The sequence below is a fragment of the Diadema antillarum genome, unplaced genomic scaffold, assembly GCF_040938485.1.
Source record: "Diadema antillarum isolate AM-2024a unplaced genomic scaffold, OU_Dant_1.0 seq00000998_RagTag, whole genome shotgun sequence".
Classification (NCBI taxonomy): Eukaryota; Metazoa; Echinodermata; class Echinoidea; order Diadematoida; family Diadematidae; genus Diadema; species Diadema antillarum.
The window spans coordinates 267,673-288,485 of NW_027271836.1; the positions used below are offsets into that span (position 1 = coordinate 267,673).

Below are 20,813 nucleotides of genomic sequence, written 5' to 3' on the forward strand. Positions count from 1 at the left end.
CTTGAAATGGGACATTTGGTTTTCCTGACCATCTCTTCTGGCAATACGTTTCATTCTCATGGATGCATGCATATTAGCCTATATACATTCCTTTCTGCACAAATTTGACGGATGTTCGAGGATCAAATGACGTAAATGTCCTAAAATAATCAGGGAACTGTAGTAATTGCAGAATTTCAAAACCGGCATGATTTTATAAAACTGTTGCTTTACTCAGATAGGGCGGCCGTGATAAGGCAAAGGAACGTAACTCAAAATTTGGGCATTTTGAGTTATGAGCATATGGCTCCTAAATAAAATGCGCTCTTTTTAATGGTGAAAGTCTCAATTCTTAAATGTTTACCATTTCAGAGATAAAAAGCGTATCTCACACACCTTTTTCACAACTTTACCATTTCCAGCTAGGCAAAACAACGTAACCTGAGATACGTATAGAAATGACAAAGAAAGCATTTTCGCTGTTACGGCAAATGAACGTATCTTTACATACACTGTTTTTTCATGGTGGTTTCTAAAGAAAAAAGAAAGAAATTGCGACGCCAAAAGAACGTATGTCATCATACAGCGCTTTGCTGTATAAAATCAGGGCCATGCGCGCTACAGTCAGCACGGCAAAACAACGTATCAACATCGTGGCCATCACAACACACGCTACGCTGCATAACTCTATGTGTAATACCAACGGCTACGTGCTGCAGATCCATTTCAGCCGCGGCAGTGAATGTAGTTCCGCCGCTGCTGCCGCGCCGGTTGCGACAACAGCTGGCAGCAGCTGGGTGCAGCAGAGTACTCTCTGGTTGACGGGCAGGCAAGCTTTGCTGCAGTGTGAACCATGAAGTCATGCCCATTGTTCTGTTTTGCAGTCATGGAATGGACATTCTCCTGACCAGTTAATGCCACCACAAAGAAAATCAGCGGTAACACCGGTAAGTTGTATCTATTTTTTTGTCAGTTCTAAGTTTGATCTAGCCCGACCAGACGCCGTGCGAAGTACGGCGATTGGGCTGTACAGAGTGGATGACAGTACGCTATGCTAGTGTAGGGTCCAGTACTTTCGATAATAGTTTTCACTAACATTTAAGAAAACGATGAGTAAAAAAAAATAAACAAAATACAGCAAGCTATGAAAATAAAGAGCAAACTTAGAGCTAAGAGTATGACAGCCTTTTCTTTTCGTTGGGCTTGGCAAAACGTGGCTCATTGGTGTGGTTGTGGTTGCGGTTCTACTAATGTAATAAGGACTATGTAGTATGTAAATGTAGGATACTCGTACTATACTAGTGGTCTAGTAGATCAAGTAGTGACTCTCAAAAGAAATTTACCTAGCGCAAATAAATGAAGTGGACCCCAATATACTTTTATAATCATCGACATCATTCGACTTGACGTCGTCTTCCTCAAATTCAGTTTTCGTCTAAAAGTATAAAAAAGTAACAGCCTTATAGTAAACAGTAGACTCGACTTCAAGCTAATGACAGTAAAGCTTGATACATTGTACTGATGAATTCCATTTAGTCTTCAGTGGCAACCTGAACTGATGACAGACGATATATTCTGATAATGTCATTAACATCATTACTTTGGCAAGAAAAGTAAGGACAAACAATAATGTTTGGTCTACATCTTTGGTTAAACACAAGTAGTCTTAAGATCTTCGTTTGTTATTTCTTGAAAGGATGAAGAACGTGATTGTGGCGTTTTCATACATACATGAATCTACCCACTTAAAATTAGCCAAAAAAATAAAGTCATATTTAATGGTACTCTGTACCTGCTCACTACGGAGGCCTGATTTATTTATTTTTTTTACTCTTTGTGCAACTTTAGTCAGCTGTACATATTCGTTAAAACATTTATTTTTTTTTCTCATTTCGATACAATACAATGCATTGTAGCCATGGTAGATCCTATACATGCTATAAGTTCTACCCCTCCCCCATAAAAATGTTGAGGGCAAAAGCTCATGGAATTCAAACATTTATTCTTAAGTTAGGTGGTTTTAAATACTATGGAAAGTTCAAATATTAAGACCCAATCGTCTACTTCAGATGATATTAACATTCGTTTAGAAATACATATTTCCTTGTCTCTCTTTTCAGTGTCCACACCAACCGCCAGCCTAGACAAGCACAGAAAAGGAATGCAGTGTATCAAGTACAATAAAAGGTACAAGTTGAATAATCTCCTATTAATTCATTAAAAAAAAAAGTAGAAGAAGGGGCAAGAAATGAACCCCACCTTTGTCATTATCACTGCGACACAAGCCGGCATTTGGAAAAATTACTAAAAAAAAGAAGGCAGAATCCATGATGATGACTTTCTGATAATTTGAGAATACCGCATTTCACAGTTTATTCCTTAGCGATAAAAAAAAATAATATTAAATGAAAACTGATGAAATAATCACCATTCTCTCTCAAAACAAACACACAGCTTTGTACATCCTCAAGGGGTTATTTGTATGATTTTGAATAATATATATTGTGAGTGTGTTTCATAAATACTCATTCTCATTATTTTTTCTTTGCTTTTTTTTGGAGGGGGGGGGGTCTGTGAGAGATAATGTGTTACACACAACCATGTCTAATGAAGAATTTAATCAGATATAATAATAACTTAAACAGAATTGAAATTCACTAGCTGTCTTTTATGGAAAATGCAGAGTGCCTTATTTTGTGTTAATTATTCTCTTCCGTTTCTTTTACATTTTCCTGCAGTGGTCTACCGAGCGGTTCAAAAGCAGAAAAAAGAGCAACTGAACAAATTTCAGAACAGCTGTGCACGCCCATTAGAATCTCATGAAAGATGGAGTGGAATGTGCACTAGATCAGTCAACTCTAGAAGAAAAATAATAATACTTGGATTGTTTATATAGGATCAGGTAATTTTTTCACAGTTAAATTAAGAACTCGCAAAGCTCAACTGTGAAGTGTTAATGACTATTCTCACGTTATGAAGGCACAAGAAAGATTTTTTTTTTTTATTAATTTGCAACTAAAGATTCTATTTCGAAAAAAAAAATATGATGAGGGCTCATTGCCCTTTGAAATGATGACTATCAACTTAGGTAAAACTATAACTTGTTCATATCAAATATTGTTGTAAATGCTTTCCCTCAAAATCAATATCATGTCGATTGAAACATGTCAACATATTTCAGAAAACCAGGGAAATAGAAACCTGATTTCCTGCGTAATTTTGATTTATTTTGGGCCTAATCCCTCCGGGAGCTCTCAGACAACGCAGATGTGTTGCAGCACAGCAAATCACTGTTGTGATAAGACGTTTATTGAAATATGTTTAAAGTGAATACTGTTGCAAATTTTCCCTTCATTTCAGCTGCCTAATAATTGTTCGTTACCCAAGTATGTACTTATTACTACTCTTCAACAACAGTAAGGATTAAAATGTTATGTTATGTTATGTTATGTTATGTTAAAAATTGATGCGAAGGTCTGATATGGTAATAGTATAGCTAATCTCCAGAAAAAAAGACAAACACAATTTTGTTCTGTTCTATTGAAATTGAAAATGTTGTTTTCAGGGTTTTGTTCAACTGTGGTACGTATGTAAGCTACTTTACTCGGGAAGTATATTACATTTTTTTCTTCTATTTCTTATTTACCATCATGGTAATGTTTAGTTACTGCTGATTTGCTTTCAATGTGATAAAATCGATCAATTTATCGATCTACTTATTCCACCTGATTTATACATTATGTAGTTAAAACACCAGTGATACTATCATAGTGTACTGAATTATTCAAATTCAGTTGGTTTGTTTTTTTTTTTTCTTATTGTGTACGGAAAGGGGTAAAAACGCCATATCCGTAGCCTTTTGGTTTTTGTTCCAATTGATAATTTTATGTCTTTGTTCAAACGCATGATACTAGATGCATGCACCTTACTGATTGTTTCTTATTATGCATGCAGCATAGGCAACATGCATCACTAAAATTTTGTTGTACCCTATCGTCCAAGATGCATGAGTCATTTTCAATTTTCAAGAGAAGCTTGAAATTTTCAAATGTTTACGGTCCCAAGATGTTTATTTACATAATAACAAGTCACAAACCTGTTCCAACAACTATCTGTTGGGGTATTCGGAAATTAAGAATTAGTGAGACTGTATTGATAACTATATTTTTTTCTGATATTTCTCGCATTCATACTATCGTGAATTTAGTTTTGAGAATCGCTACAGTATCTTATGCCAGATTTTGTTTCTCGCGAATTTTGATGTATATATTTCTCGAACAATTACAGTCATATTCGTCGACTTTTAGTATTCATTAATTCTGAACTATTTCCTCGTATTATTCCAATTTACAAATTTCTACAAACTTCTACTGAACAAAATAACAAGTTTTGTCCTAAATTATCATAGAAAGATATTTATCAGAGACTTGCAATATTTCCTGCACTTCACAAAGATAGTCTGCTATAACTGTCCGAATCCAGTAAAGCTAAACATTTTGTATCTTTCCCTCTCGCACGCGAGATGCACACACACAACAGGCAACCTTCCACTCATTCACTTGCACTCACCCACAGTACGACGCGCGTCTGTGTTCAATGGCCTCCATTTCTTCCGTCGTGTTCTCCTTTGAATAATGAATAACGAACCTGCACACGAAGCTGTGGACCAATATTTAACAGATCATCATAGTGAATACTTCACAATTGACGAATTCAATTCCGAATTTTGCCCCCAAACTGGAAATGATAGTCGATCTGTTCACAGTTTTTCCATAGATAAATATTTCAGCCTCATTCATATCAATTCACGAAGCTTGAATAAGAACTTTGAATCAATCGAAACGCTCTTAAACTCTCTTCACCATTTTGCCTTTTCCGTAATAGGAATTTCTGAAACTTGGTTGCATTATGTCTCCCCAAATATGTTTAGTATTCAAAATTATGATATGATTCGTGCAGATAGAAGGACTGGAAGAGGAGGTGGAGTAGCCTTGTATATACATAATCAACTTCGTTACAAACTCCGACCTGACTTATCCATAAATGGTGTTGAAAGCTTATTCGTCGAAATTATAAATGATAAAACTAAAAATATTATTACAGGTATTATTTATAGACCACCAAATAACGAAATAGATTTATTTCTAGACAGCATTGAAATTTTTTCAAATACAATTATTCATGAAAATAAAAGTTTGTTTTTAATGGGGGATTACAATATTGATTTACTAAGTACGACAAACCATAATTCTTCTAGATTTCATAACACATTATCATTAAGTAGTCTTTATCCTCACATTAATAAGCCTACGAGAATCTGTAACACCACGTCAACTGAGACTTTAATCGACAACATTTTCTCTAATATTATTGATAAAAATTATACTAATGGCATACTTTATTCAGATATATCTGATCATCTTCCCATATTTACCATTCACGAGCAGATTGGAAACGTTCAACCAAAACAAAAATGCTATAGAACGCGAAGAAAAGAATCTCACGAAAATATTAATTCATTAATATCTGATTTATCACGCGAACAATGGCAAGATGTGACTTCGGTCAATGACGCGAATCTATCTTACGAAATGTTTTTGCATAAATTTCTTTATTATTATAATAATCGTATTCCCTTAGTTAATAAGAACAATCGCGCAAAAATAAAACAACCATGGATTACCAAAGGGCTAATGCGTTCTATACTCACCCGTAATCGCTTATATAAAATGTCCTTACGTAAACCAACACCACAGAACAAAGCAAAATACAGAACATATCGAAATACATTAACCACATTAATCCGGGCATCTCGAAAGCGATATTATTCAGACATATTAGAATCAAATAAGGACAGTAAAACCAAACTGTGGCGAACTATCAATGACCTTATTAAGAATAAAAAGAAAGAACTCCCGACCGTTATTTCCGAAAATGACCAAGATGTTAACGACCCTGAAATTATTGCAAATTGTTTTAATAAGTTCTTTACCAACATAGGCCCCAATCTCGCCTCAACAATACTTCCAAACGCTGGAAATTTTACAGATTACCTTCCTGAAAGTAATAATAATTCTTTATTTTTTACTCCCACGAATGAAAATGAAATACTGAATATTGTTCGATCTTTTAAGTCGAGTAGATCATGTGGCCACGATGGATTAAGTATGCACTTACTAAAACAAATAATATATTTTTTAGTAACCCCCATAGTACATATCTGTAACTTATCATTATCTACTGGGATCTTCCCAAATTCTTTAAAGATTGCGAAAGTAATCCCTATTCACAAAAAAGATGATGCGTCCCAAATAAAGAATTATCGTCCAATTTCATTATTGCCCGTCATTTCCAAAATCCTTGAAAAGATTGCACATGAACGTTTGTATAAGTTTCTAGTTGATAACCACATTTTAAATCCTAACCAATTTGGTTTTCGAAAAGGTTTTTCTACAGATTTTGCAATCATTCAAACTTGTGACAAAATTATCGATTCTATTGCGAACAAACAGCACGTGATAGGAGTTTTTATGGACCTGAGCAAGGCCTTTGATACAATAGACCATGGAATTTTATTAAAAAAGCTACATAATTATGGCATAAGAGGAATAGTTCTTTCCTGGTTCCGAGATTATTTATCCCAACGTCAGCAATACGTAGCATTTCATTCAAGTACCTCGTTTAAGTCATATATTACTTGCGGTGTACCACAGGGATCCATTTTAGGACCTCTACTTTTTCTTATATATATTAACGATATTATAAATTCCTCAACCCTTCTCACCTATGTATTATTCGCGGACGATACCAGTGTCTTCTACTCTCACAACTGTTTAAACACACTAGTGGATATACTTAATTCTGAGCTTGCAAAAATTTCTACATGGTTTAAATGCAATAAATTATCACTAAATATAGATAAAACGTGTTTCATAAACTTCAATACTTCACATTTGCAACCGATAATGCCTAATAACATTATTATTGATGGTATGCCCATTATTGGAAAAAATCAACCAAGTTCTTAGGGGTAACCCTTGACTCCAATTTAAATTGGAATAACCACATTGATAATATAACCACATTAATATTTAAAGTCATTGGAATACTTCGGAGATTAAAATATTTTGTAACGGAAAAAGTACTCATTATGTTATACAATGCATTAATCTTACCGTATATTAATTATTGTAATGTTGTCTGGGGAAACTGTAATAAAACCAAAGTAAATGTTATTTTTCTTTTAGAGAAAAAGGCAATAAGAATATGTACTAACTCACATTATTTAGAACATACTGATCCATTATTCCTTAGACTAAAAGTTCTTAAAGTTGATGATATACACAAATTTCAAACAGCAATATTTATGTTCAAATACACGCAAAATCTACTCCCACTCTTCCACAACGCATTTTCCCTTAACAGGGATGTCCATGCTTACCCCACGCGCCATCGTAATGATTTCCATTTGAATAACCCTAAACTCCTATTAGCTCAAAAATCAATTCGGCATAACGGGCCTGATATTTGGAATTCACTCCCTCTCCACATAAAACAGTGCACATCTCTCTATTCCTTTAAGGCAAATACAAAGAAATATTTCTTGGCACAATATCATACGGTACAGTAATCATTAAACATGTACCTCTTATACTCAACAACAAGGCAATATTTTGGTCCACCCCCTTTTCCCTTTCTTTTACTTTGCTGCTTGACCCTTCGCCCATATTATAACATATTCAATCATTTTCTTAGAAGTGCTGACCATCAACACTTTCGCGCCTCATCACCTGCACACGCACTCACAGGCACCACTCCTGTTTACCAAGTAATTGTATAAAACTGGATTTACACGCATTTTAACATGGCCCATCCGTATTAGTGTTCAAGTACTACAATAAAAAATGGTAATTTAACTCTGGCTGTCCGTCTGTTCAAGCACGGCTTATAACGGCGGCCCTCTGCATTATATGTATATATTATATATTGTACTGTGAATCAAGTCATTATTGGCCATATAAACATTTTGTATGTTATTTAACGTTTCATTTGTCTTTATATACAAAATATGACTTACTATGTAATATGTCAATAATTTTCAGAATTGTATTTGTGTAATTGAACCTGCCTTTGTTATTTTTGTATTCTGAAAGAAAATATGAAATGCAGAAAATAAAATCTTTTCAAACAAAAAAAAAAAAAAAAAAAAAAATCATAATGGCATATCAAACTCTCTCTTTAATTGTAAAAAGAAAGCGTAGATATCTCTTTCATATTTTTAAGATTTGCAAATAATCGAATGATTTATGTAATGCTGTTGTCTTTGAGAAACAGATGTACACACATTTTTCCTTATAAACCTTTCAGAAGATGTAAATTAGTCTCTGTATCTACGTTTCTGTCATGTCTATCTCAAAGTTATTCTACTGAGAGAATGCTTACACCTCTGACAAGTCTGCGGTGTGTGTGTGTGTGTGTTTTGTGTGTTTTTGTACTTGCTTGGTTGTGTGTGTGCATGTGTGTGTGTGTGTGTATGTGTGGTCAAGTTACACTTAACAACATTAAAACCTGGATTCATAATTACCTGATAAATCATTGTTATCATTTTTGTTGTTCAAAGAATTGAGCCATATTATCATTAGAAGTTTTAACCTTACGGATACAATTCATGCAATCAACCAAACATTAACAACTTATAGCGATAAACAAAGTACACAATATTATTCTTTCTGTTCAAATCCTTTCATCTCAATGAAAATCGTTAAGTAAATAAAAGAAAAGATAGAAATTAAAATAGGAGTCTCAATATTAACACATTAAATGCGTGTATGTGTCTTTGAAACGAAGCGTATGTACAGATGTCTATACAATTCTTTTTTATACCATTTTTTGCCACTTCTCATACAGTCATAATAGTTGCCACTCATGCATTGTCTTGCTAGAAATTATACATAATATTGTTTCAAGTTCATCTTGATTGTATCACATGGCATAAGAAGTGTAATGAAATCCATTTTACAGACTTTACCCAAACTCGTAGTTTAGTTGTGAATATTATCCAAATCCATGTTTTTGTTAAATCAGCATGAATGATAAACCAAATACAATTATGTTCCCAATGAAAAATCTTGCATTAAGGGATAAAAATAAATACACTTAAAGATAATAAAAAAGAATGGACATCTCAATAAACTGTAAACTGTATATGCAAATGAAGTAAAATAAAAAAAAAATTACGGTAATTGGTACATAACAACTAATTACATTTTAGTATATGGGTGAGAATTTTGAACGATGTACAATTGCCAATTTTCGTACCTTATGACATTCTTTCCCTTAGAACACGCCAGGATGATCTAAGAAACCAGATTTTTTCATGTCATCTCAAAGATTGGTAAATTTCCTTTCAGGAAATATATGGTTTGGTTGACTTTTGCCTGATATTTTTCATTTCACAAGGACTTAAAGCGTAAAATTACGGTAAAAACGCTATTTTCACAATAATTTTTGTTTTTCAAACTAATGATGTGCATTTTTAATGGTACGTGGCATCTAATATCTGACCATGTTCTGGATCTGACATATCATGGGTATGTACCACAAAATTATAAGAACTTTATGAGCACGTATAAAATTACAGAGAACAATTAAAATATCAAAGTCCTAAACAGACGAACGTCCGTGATGCTTTTATTTCTATCGCTGCTGCAAATTCTACTTTGTTGTCCCAACTGTAACGTATACGAAAATTTGGTGTTCCACCTAATGAACATATCCTGCAAAAATTGTACGTCTGCTGGCTGTACATGGGACGTAATATTCTTTTATGCAAAATTATACTCAGCTTTCGTCACGGACGTGCTTCCGCTATTTTTTAATAAAGATCGTAGCCCATGAAACGTTATTGGCGATATTGTTCTGAGTCGTAATCAACTAAGATCTAGCAACACGATAATAAATGTTTGTTTTGAGTTTCTGTCCATCCTTTGTCAAATAGGAACCGAAATTATATTTTTAGACGAACCTCCAAGAAAAAAAGAACGTCCGTGATGATTAAAACGTTTTCGAGTGGGACACCATCTTGCTTTGATGGCGAAGGTGCATTTTACCTTTGGCTCTCTAGCCGAGGAGCTGCATGCCATTTTTGGAGCGGACTGAGGTTCGTCCGCAGTTTTTGGACCATGCAATTCACCAAAAACCAAGCAAATAATTAATATTTTCTCTGAAAATTCACCTCCTGATCCCCCTCTGAGCAATACATATGTTGTAAGGATGTCAAATTTCTTATAATTTACATTGACAATACCTTTTCAAATTTTTGAAAGAGTTAGGAAGGCTAGGTACTCTCTGCCGATTAGTTATCCGTCCTGGAACATGACCCTAGTAGTAGAACGAACGTCCGTGATAATTCCAGAGAACGTCCGTGACGTATGCAATCCCTCCGATAGGGATAACTTGTCCCGAAAGTGTCCTGTATTCTTTAAAACTTTTGGCTCGAATAGCGACAAATAAAGTTTTACAAAGTAAACAATGAGTTTAGAGCAATAGTTTCAGAATGTTTAAGGCGCTATGTGATCATGATGAAAAAACAATTGAAAATTTACTCACAATTTTACGCTTGTTTTCCCTCTGATTATACAAAAACAGCTAAACACTTAAAACAAAGTTATAGGAAAATGGAATTTTGCGTAATCTGTAATTTCTGTGAGTTTAAATTTCTTTCAAATGAGGTTCTTGAGACAATTTGTACTGTTACAGGTTCTGAAAGTTTCGCTCACGGACGTTCTGTCCGAGAAAGGAAATTTCTGACAATTAAAAATATATCACTGCACATAAGATTAATGTTAGTTAAAAATATTACCAAATCACCGAGCCGCTCATACCCGAAAGTGAATAGCGTTCAGCACTCAATTTACCTGTAATAACAAACGGAAAACGTTTTTTTTCACGGATGTTCGTTTGTTGAATAAGTCAATGGATTACATAGTAGGAGAAAGAAGATCAGTGCCACTTTTTAGTGACAGGTGCTCTAAGTGTTTATCTTTTGAGTATGGTAGCTGCCGTCTCAAACAGAACATATCCAGTTTCGGTCTTCATAACGGACGTTCGCTGTAGTTGTCATGATATTAAATGCCTTAATTCATTATTTTTCTCTTCATGACGATTTTTCTCTCATTCCCTCAATAGCCTGAACATGCTGCGACCAAACAGAAAACAAAAACAAAACAAAACAAACCAAAACAAATCCGAAAAGTGCTACGCAATTACATTCAGGATAATGACGGAAGAAGTCTGTAATGAGCGTGTGTTGACTAAGAAACGGAAAACTTTCAAAAGGACGAGGAAGCAGTTGAATGAAAATGACTGAGAAACAGAGAAGGGATCGAGCTCCAACACACAGAGAAAAGAATTGCCAGTGCACTCCCGTTATACCAAATTCCTCTGTAGAATTTTTTGTGTGTTTGTTTATGTTTTTTATTCATTGAAATGCCGTCACAAGCGAACAAAAATCATGCAGTATACAATTATTGTCTGGTGAAAACACACACATCCTCCGCTTATCATCACATGGCGTTGTTTTATACTCATCAATGAAAAGCAATATTCATTTGTAATTTTTTTCCAAGATTTTCTTTTAATTTTACATTTAAGTGACAGAGAGATCGTCAATTTGTTTGTGCTTTTGTGCTTACTTTGAAAACACATGTTAAAAAAGTAATGATTAAGAATAGGTTTAAGGTTGCACTTTGATACGTTCGCTCTTCCAAAGATTCGTTACTCCGATGTCCAAAGGTTTGTTATTCCAAAATGAAAAAAAAAATTTTAGTTAATTCAGGAGGTTTGTTATTAGAAATGTACTTCGAAAAATAGATATTAAGGATCACTATTTTTAGGTCCGTTCTTCTAAAAGTGGAATGGGCCTGATAGTCGTTTAGGTGAAAACGGTTATTATGAGGTTTTGAAATTGGAGGATTTTAGTTGTTAACTTGTTTCTCCACATTTGAATAAGCGAACATAATTTTTCATGTTCCAATTAATAAGCCTTTCGATTAACCTTCGGAGATTCCTATCATTTACCGAATAAAATAGCTTCATAATCATACGAACTCTATCAATTTTCGTGTTGACAAACTGTATGAATAACGAGCCTCCGAAATGACGCGCTACAGAAGGTTTGTTATAACAAACCATATTGTATAATATCGAAGTCACAAACATCCATCCAAGTTATATGGACTTATTGTGTCTTGTTATGACGAAACTTCGCAGTATCGAACCTATTATCATTTCTGACTAATATAATAACACAAATTCTCCTCGGTAACAGTGTGTAACACAAGGAGCAAACACAGAGGGATTTCTTCCTAACGTATTCGTTTGCCCTCCCCAGCTAAAATTCGTATTTCTATAACGGAGCACATTTCTGTTGTTTTTCTATATCAATTCTTTGTCATAATTTTAGCTGTGACCATGTTCGTTATATAAAAAGCAAATTTTGCACTGTAGACTTTATATAACAAGTTTAGGACCTGAATATTTACTTCATGATAACGAAATTTTGATAAATATATTCGTTCTCAAGGATGGACTACGTCACTGAGATTACACGTACGTTTGTACGTTCATTTACGAGAGATGGAAAAATTGTTTTCTTTGATTCCTCAGTATGAGAAGATAAACAAGCTTATATAATTGAGAATCGGTAATGTCTATTCAGGATTTTGCAGAGGAGTTTGTTCTCGACATGAAATTGCTGTTTTTTGGGAGTAGAATGCGTTTCCAACTCAAGAGAGCTGCATTGTTCAATATCTTGTTTGTTCCGAACGTCCGTGAGCTACATGCGAACCTCCGTGATGAAAACTATGCTATGTTTGTTGGGTTATAGAGACTGCCCAGATGAGATACATCTTAAAAAGGTATATTACTACTTGGGAGTGAGGATTAAAGTATGGGATAGTGAAATAAGAGGTGAAAATATTGAGTTTCTGTGAAATGCGCATAAAGTTAAGAAAGTGTTTATCGGAAGAGCAATATTTCCACAGAAATGACGAATTTAGTTAAATCATCAGTTGTCTACCATTACGTACAGGTTAAGAGTACAAGCTTAATATTCTGCAATCACGTACACATGTCCCTTAAGTTATTTCGTTAGGATTTTGAACTGAATCAGATCTTTGGAAACTATGTTAAATGGTATTCAAATGTATGTGCAGTACTATTCCTCACGGACGTTCGCTGCTCTGGACATGGTAAACTTCAGCGGTGAATAAAAACTTGTTCCTCTGGGAAAATCCTAGTATAATTGGGTTCATATTAAAGCTTGAGTTATACTCTTTCAGGTAAGATGAATGATTTGGAGAATTTCCTACTTTTTAAATTTTGCCTTGTTTTGGCTCAATTGTACATCGTTCAAAATTCTGACCCATATACTCGGTAAGTTTCCAGAAAAGAAAAAAAAAACTGAAAATGTTCAATTGCATCGATAATTTTGCAAGCTACTGTGTTTTACTATTCGTATAAAAACATAACGCGACTTTTATCATCCAGTTAACAAAATTGTCAGAGTAAATAAATGATAGAGATTGTTGCCATTGAGTCGGGATACGTCATTCTGCCTAATTACATTGATGAAAGGATTGAGGCGCAGACATTTGTAAGTCAAGATACGTTCTTTTGGCATACTGAAGTGGCTTCGTGGGAGAATGCTTACGCGCCGTAAGTCAGGATACGTTCTTTTGCCTAATTGATATGTTGCCGCGTAAGGATTCTCGCACAACGTAAGTGAGGATACGCTCTTTTGGCAAACTAGAATTACTCATCAGCACAGTGCTGTGATTCGGTAAAGTGCTGTATCTATTCTAAACATGGCAATTACTCTAAAACGGGAAGTCCTATTTTACTGAAATTTTCCCGAGATATTCTTTATTAATGCCTAAGAGACTTCGCTGCTTCAAGAGTGTTTTACTCGTATGACGGAAAAATGGGAACCAATTGAATTTTCAAACTCGTTTTTCTCAGAACATGATATTCTGAGTTACGTTGTTTTGCCTTATTACGGCCGAGGGGAGGAGGGGTTGATGCAACTGGCCCGAGAAACGTTTAACGTACATACGGTAAAAAAAACGAAAAACAAAGGAATGGACCATTAGGGATGGGTCCAAAACGTAGTAATGGATTTTGATGTGTACAAAAGTAAGAGATATGACGATCCCGTAAGTGTTTCATCTATATTGTTGATAATTAATAAAGTGAAAGTAGAAGAGAGACTAGAAAGAAGAATACGTCAAAACTAAAGTGATTGAAATCAACTAATTGAATGGCGATTTGATGATGCAACGATATTACATTATTTAATGATTTAAAATGGAAATGCGACGTGAATTTTTGCGGTGTAAATTGGGTCGTTGACATTCGAAGTTATCTGCATCTAAATGGAATTGAAACAAGTACTTGGAACCTTTTAAAGTACCTTTATCAAGCTGGCTCGAAATTGAATGCCAGCTCAACGTCCTTATATTCAATGATTTTTTTTTCTCTCAATTGAATGAAACAGAACCTAAATGGAATGACATGAAACGGATTTGAATGATTAAAATGAACAAAGAGAATTGAGGCATGCCAAACTCAGCTTTGAATGCCTTTCCACTCATTATAATGCAAATTTGATACAATTGGCCTGGAAAACATTATCAATTTCCAAGAGTACATGTTCTACTCTGTGCATCTTTGACATTCTTTGGTTTATCATTTGTTATGTGTTCATATTTTTTTTCTGCATCATAGGGCTTCAAAGGACGTGATGCTGCATACATTATTGATTAAAGACTACTGATACAGGTATGTCACAACACTGTAACTCTCCTAAATAACGACGAACCTGCTATGTACTCTGTCAATCGAAAAGGTAGAACTGCACTATAATGGATAATAGAGAAACGACAGTTAGGAAAATACGCCGGTACTCTGATTCTCTAAATTTGGTGCATGGAGATGATGTACATCAAAAAAACACTAGCAGTAACCATTCACTGTATCAAGCGTGTGAAAATGGAAATCTTTCGGCTGTCAAATCCCTTGTCGAGAAAGGAGCAGACGTGAATGTTGCCGGAAGAGATGGCGCTACACCTCTACAAAGCGCATGTGCGAATGGACATGTAGAAGTTTCACGTTACCTTGTTGGACAAGGAGCGGACGTCAATGCAGCTGACGAAAACGGTGTCAATCCCCTCTTCCTTGCATCTAGAGAAGGACATCAGACTGTTGTCTCCTACCTTTTAGACCATGTAGCTGATGTGAACGCAGAAACTATTGACGGTGAAAGTTCTTTGTATATTTCATGTAGAAATGGACATCTCGCAGTATCCAAAATCCTTGTAGACAGGGGAGCAGATGTGAACTCTCTAACGAATGATGCTGTTACACCTTTACATAGGGCATGTGAGAATGGACATGAAAAATTTGCAAATTTTCTTCTTCAGCAAAGGGCTGATGTAAATGCAGCTGACAAAAACGGTTTCAATGCCATCATCCTTGCATCTATGAAAGGATATACAAAAATTGTTTCTAATCTTGTAGATCATGGAGCTCACGTAAATGCAGTTGTGGTTAAGTATAACAGTATTACACCATTACAGTATGCAAGTATCAATGGACATCTAGAAACAATACGCTATCTTATTGAACACCAAGCTGATGTTAATATTGCTGATAACAAAGGTTTGAATCCACTCATTCTTGCATCTACAGCAGGACAAAAAAGAGTTGTTTCCTATCTTTTAGATCATGGAGCTGACGTCAATGCAGTTGACAATGATGGCGATAGTTCGTTACATAATGCATGTAAAAATAAACATCTCACAGTAGTCAAAGACCTAATATACCAAGGGGCTAATGTAAATGCAGTAACAACTAATGGCCAAAGTTCGTTGCATCTTGCATGCAAAAGTGGACATCTTACAGTTGCCAAAATCCTTGTTGACAGGGGAGCAGATGTAAATACTAGATCGAAAAACGGTGATACACCGCTACTTGATGCTAGTTTGAACGGACATCTGAACGTTGCACGATATCTTCTTGAACAAGGAGCTGACGTAAATGCGGCTAATAAAAAGGGTTTCAATCCCCTCATCGTTGCATCTCAGAAAGGATACAAAAATATTGTGTCATACCTGATAGACCGTAGAGCTGATGTAAATGCAGCTAATAAAGAGGGTTCCACTCCCCTCATCGTTGCATCTCAGAAAGGATACGAAAATGTTGTTTTCCACCTAATGAACCATGGAGCTAATGTACACGCAGCTAATCACGGACATGTTAGTTCGTTGCATTTTGCATGCCAGCATGGACATCTCACAGTTGCCAAAATCCTTGTTGACAGGGAAGCAGGTGTGAATAATAGAGCAAAAAGTGGTTCTACACCGCTATATCTAGCTAGTTTGATGGGACATCTGAAAGTTGCAGAATATCTTCTTGAAAAAGGATCTGACGTAAATGCGGCTAATAAAAAGGGTTTCAATCCCCTCATCGTTGCGTCTCAGAAAGGACATGAAGATATTGTTTCACACCTAATAGACCATGGAGCTGACGTTAATGCAGCTAATGAAAATGGTTCCAATCCCATCATTGTTGCATCTCAGAAAGGATATGAAAATATTGTTTCACACTTGGTAGACCATGGAGCTGATGTACACGCAGTAAACCACGCCGAGGTTAGTTCGTTACATTTTTCGTGCCAACTAGGCTATCTCACAGTAGCCAAAATCCTTGTTGACAGGGGAGCAGATGTGAATGCTAGAGCGAAAAGCGGCAATTCACCGTTATCTCTTGCTAGTTTGAAAGGAAATTTGGATGTTGCACAATATCTTCTTAAACAAGGAGCTGACGTAAATGCCGTCACTGAAAAGGTTTTCAAACTTCTCTCCTATGCATCTCAGGAAGGGCATGAAAATATTGTTTCACACCTAATAGATCTTGGAGCTGATGTACATGCAGTTAACAATGACGGTGATAGCTCCTTGCATTTAGCCTGCCTCAACGGACATCTCAAGCTGGCCGAAATCCTACTCGGTCAGGGAGCCAACGTGAATTCAGCAACGAAAGGTGGTGTTACACCATTACAAGACGCATGTAAAAACGGGAAACTTGAGATAGCACAATATCTTCTAGAAGAAGGAGCTGACGTAAATGCATCTGATGCACAAGGTTTCAATCCCCTCATCCTTGCATCTATGAAAGGATTCCATCATCTTGTTTCTCACCTTTTAAACCATGGAGCTGATGTGAACTCAGCAACCTTTGACGGTGAAACTTCGCTGAATAAAGCATGTGAAAATGGACATCTTACAGCTGCCAAGATTCTTGTAGACAGGGGAGCTGATGTGAATTCTTCCAATAAAAATGGCATTAACCCTTTGCAAAGAGCTTGTGAGAATGGCAACGTAGACATGGTACGCTATCTTGCTGAAAAAGGAGCCGACGTAAATGCTGCAGATCACGAAGGTTTCAGCCCTATATTTCTTGCATGCATGAAAGGGCATCAAGGTGTGGTTTCGTTCCTAAAATATCATGGAGCTGATGTGAATGCAAAAGCAATTGACGATCATAGGCCTTTGCATGTTGCATGTGTAAATGGACATCTCGCAGTTGTCCGAATTCTTGTTGACATGGGGGCAGATGTGAATACTAAAACAAGAGATGGTGCTACTCCGCTATATTATGCTAGCGCAAAAGGACATCTACAGGTTGCTGACTTTCTTGTCGATAAAGGAGCTGACGTTCTGACAGCTGATAAAAAGGGTTCAACTGCCCTCATCCGTGCATCTGGGAAAGGATACGAAATCATCGTTTCACACCTATTACACCATGGAGCTGATGTGAATGCTGTAACCACTAATGGCACAAGTTCTTTGCATGTTGCAAGCGACAATGGTAATCTCAAAATTACCAAAATCCTTGTCGACAGGGGAGCAGACGTTGACTCTGCAACGAATACTGGAGTTACACCTTTACAAAACGCATGTAAAAAGGGGGAATGTGAAGTAGCACAATATCTTCTTGACAAAGGTGCCGACGTAAATGCATCTGATGCACAAGGTTTCAATCCCCTCATCCATGCAACTAACAATGGACAGCTGAGTATTATTTCTCCCCTTTTAAACCACGGAGCTGACGTGAATTCTGCAACGATTGATGGGGAAAGTTCTTTGCATAATGCATGCAAAAATGGCGATGACGCAATTGTCAACATCCTTGTGGACAGGGGAGCAGACGTGAATTCTGCAACGAAAAAAGGTGTTACACCTTTACAAAACGCATGTAGGAATGGACATGCAGACGTTGCATGCTACCTCGTTGAAAAGGGAGCTGACATGAATACTGCTGATGAAACAGGTTCAAATCCCCTATTTCTTGCATGTCTGAAAGGGCTCCACGGTGTTGTTTCATGCCTAACAAAGCAGGGAGCTGATGTGAATGCACCAGCCATTGACGATCACAGGCCTTTGCATGTTGCATGCGTCAATGGACACCTCACGGTTGTGAACGTCCTTGTAGACAAAGGGGCAAATGTGAATACTCTAGCCAAAGACAATGTTACTACGCTATATTATGCTAGCGCAAAAGGACATGCACAGGTCGCTGACTATCTTGTCGATAAAGGAGATGACGTTCGTGCAGCTAATAAAAAAGGTTCCACTTTCATCATCCGTGCATCTGGGGAAGGATACGTAAACATTGTTTCACTGCTAATACACCACGGAGCTGATGTAAATGCTGCAACCATTAACGGTACAAGTTCATTGCATGTTGCAAGTGAATATGGACATTTTACAATTGCCAAAATCCTTGTCGACAAGGGAGCACACGTTAACTGCAAAACGGATACTGGTGTTACACCTTTATACAACGCATCTAAAAAAGGAAAAATTGAAGTATCAAACTATCTTCTTGAAAAAGGAGCTCACGTCAATGCATCCGATAAACAAGGTTTCAGTCCTCTCACTATCGCATCTATGAAAGGACACATCACAGTGGCCAAAATCCTTGTTGACAGTGGGGCAGATGTAAATCATAAAGCAAAACGCTGTGTTACACCGCTATATCTTGCTAGTTTTAATGGACATCTGGGAGTTGTACGATATCTTGTTCAACATGGAGCTGACTTAAATGAAACTGATGAAAAGGGTTTAAATCCACTTATCAATGCATCTGAGCAAGGACACGATAATGTTATTTCACACCTAATAGAGCATGGAGCTGATGTACATGCAGTAAACCATAAGGGCAGTAGTTCGTTACATTTTGCATGCCAAAATGGACATCTCACAGTAGCCAAAATCCTTGTTGGCAGTGGAGCAGATGTGAATACATCAGGGGAAAACGGTGGTACACCTCTAATTCTTGCAAGTTTGAAAGGACATCTGAATGTGGTCCAATATCTTGTTGAACAAGGAGCTGACGTAAATACAGCTAATGAACAGGGTTTCACTCCACTCATCGTTGCATCTCGAAAAGGACACGAAAATGTTGTTTTACACCTAATAGACCATGGAGCTGATATACATGCAGTACACCATGAGGGTGCTACTTCGTTACATTTTGCATGTCAACATGGACATGTCACAGTAGCCAAAATCCTTGTTGACAGGGGAGCAGACGTGAATTCTACAGCGAAAAGCGGTATTACACCACTATATCTTGCTAGTGTACAAGGACATCCGAATGTTGTCCAATATCTTGTTGAACAAGGAGCTGACGTAAATACAGCTAATGAACAGGGTTTCACTCCACTCATCGTTGCATCTCAGAAAGGACACGAAAATGTTGTTTTATATCTAATAGACCATGGAGCTGATATACATGCAGTAAACCATGAGGGTGCTAGTTCGTTACATTATGCATGCGAAGATGGACATGTCACAGTAGCAAAAATCCTTGTTGACAGGGGAGCAGACGTGAATTCTACAGCGAAAAGCGGTATTACACCACTATATCTTGCTAGTGTACAAGGACATCCGAATGTTGTCCAATATCTTGTTGAACAAGGAGCTGACGTAAATACAGCTAATGAACAGGGTTTCACTCCACTCATCGTTGCATCTCAGAAAGGACACGAAAATGTTGTTTTATACCTAATAGACCATGGAGCTGATATACATGCAGTAAACCATGAGGGTAATAGTTCGTTACATTTTGCATGCCAAGATGGACATCTCACAGTAGCCAAAATCCTTGTTGACAGGGGAGCAGACGTGAATTCTACAGCGAAAAGCGGTATTACACCACTATAGCTTGCTAGTTTGAAAGGGCATTTGAATGTTGTCCAATATCTTGTTGAACAAGGAGCAGACGTAAATACAACCAATGAAAAGGGTTTCACTCCACTCATCGTTGCATCTCAGGAAGGACACAAATATGTTGTTTCATACTTAATAAACCTGGGAGCTGATGTACATGCAGTAGACCATGAGGGTTATAGTTCGTTACAACTTGCATGCAAAAATTGACATCTCACAGTAGCCAATATCCGGTGACAGGGGAGCAGACTTGAATTCTACAGCGAAAGACGGTGTAACACCAGTATATCTTGCTAGTTTACAAGGACATCTGAATGTTGTCCAATGGGTTTCACTCCACTCATCGCAGCATCTGAGAAAGGACACGAAAATGTTGTTTTATACCTAATAGACCTGGGAGCTGATGTAAATGCAGTAAACCATAAGGGTTATGGTTCGTTACATTATGCATGCCAAAGTAATGGACATCTCACAGTAGCCAAAATCCTTGTTGACAGGGGGGTAGAATCACGGGCAGAAATGTGAATACTAGAGCGAAAG

At 36.6% G+C, this 20,813-nt stretch overlaps 1 protein-coding gene across 1 annotated transcript; it reads left to right on the forward strand.

The window, feature by feature from the left end:
- The first annotated feature begins 14,617 nt into the window (after positions 1-14,617).
- Positions 14,618-20,667, forward strand: LOC139742347 (uncharacterized). Its single transcript, XM_071652926.1, has 3 exons — positions 14,618-19,040; positions 19,785-20,228; positions 20,268-20,667. The coding sequence occupies exons 1-3, from the start codon at positions 14,901-14,903 to the stop codon at positions 20,481-20,483; spliced, it is 4,800 nt and encodes a 1,599-aa protein (XP_071509027.1). The 5' UTR covers positions 14,618-14,900; the 3' UTR covers positions 20,484-20,667.
- Positions 20,668-20,813: the final 146 nt, after the last annotated feature.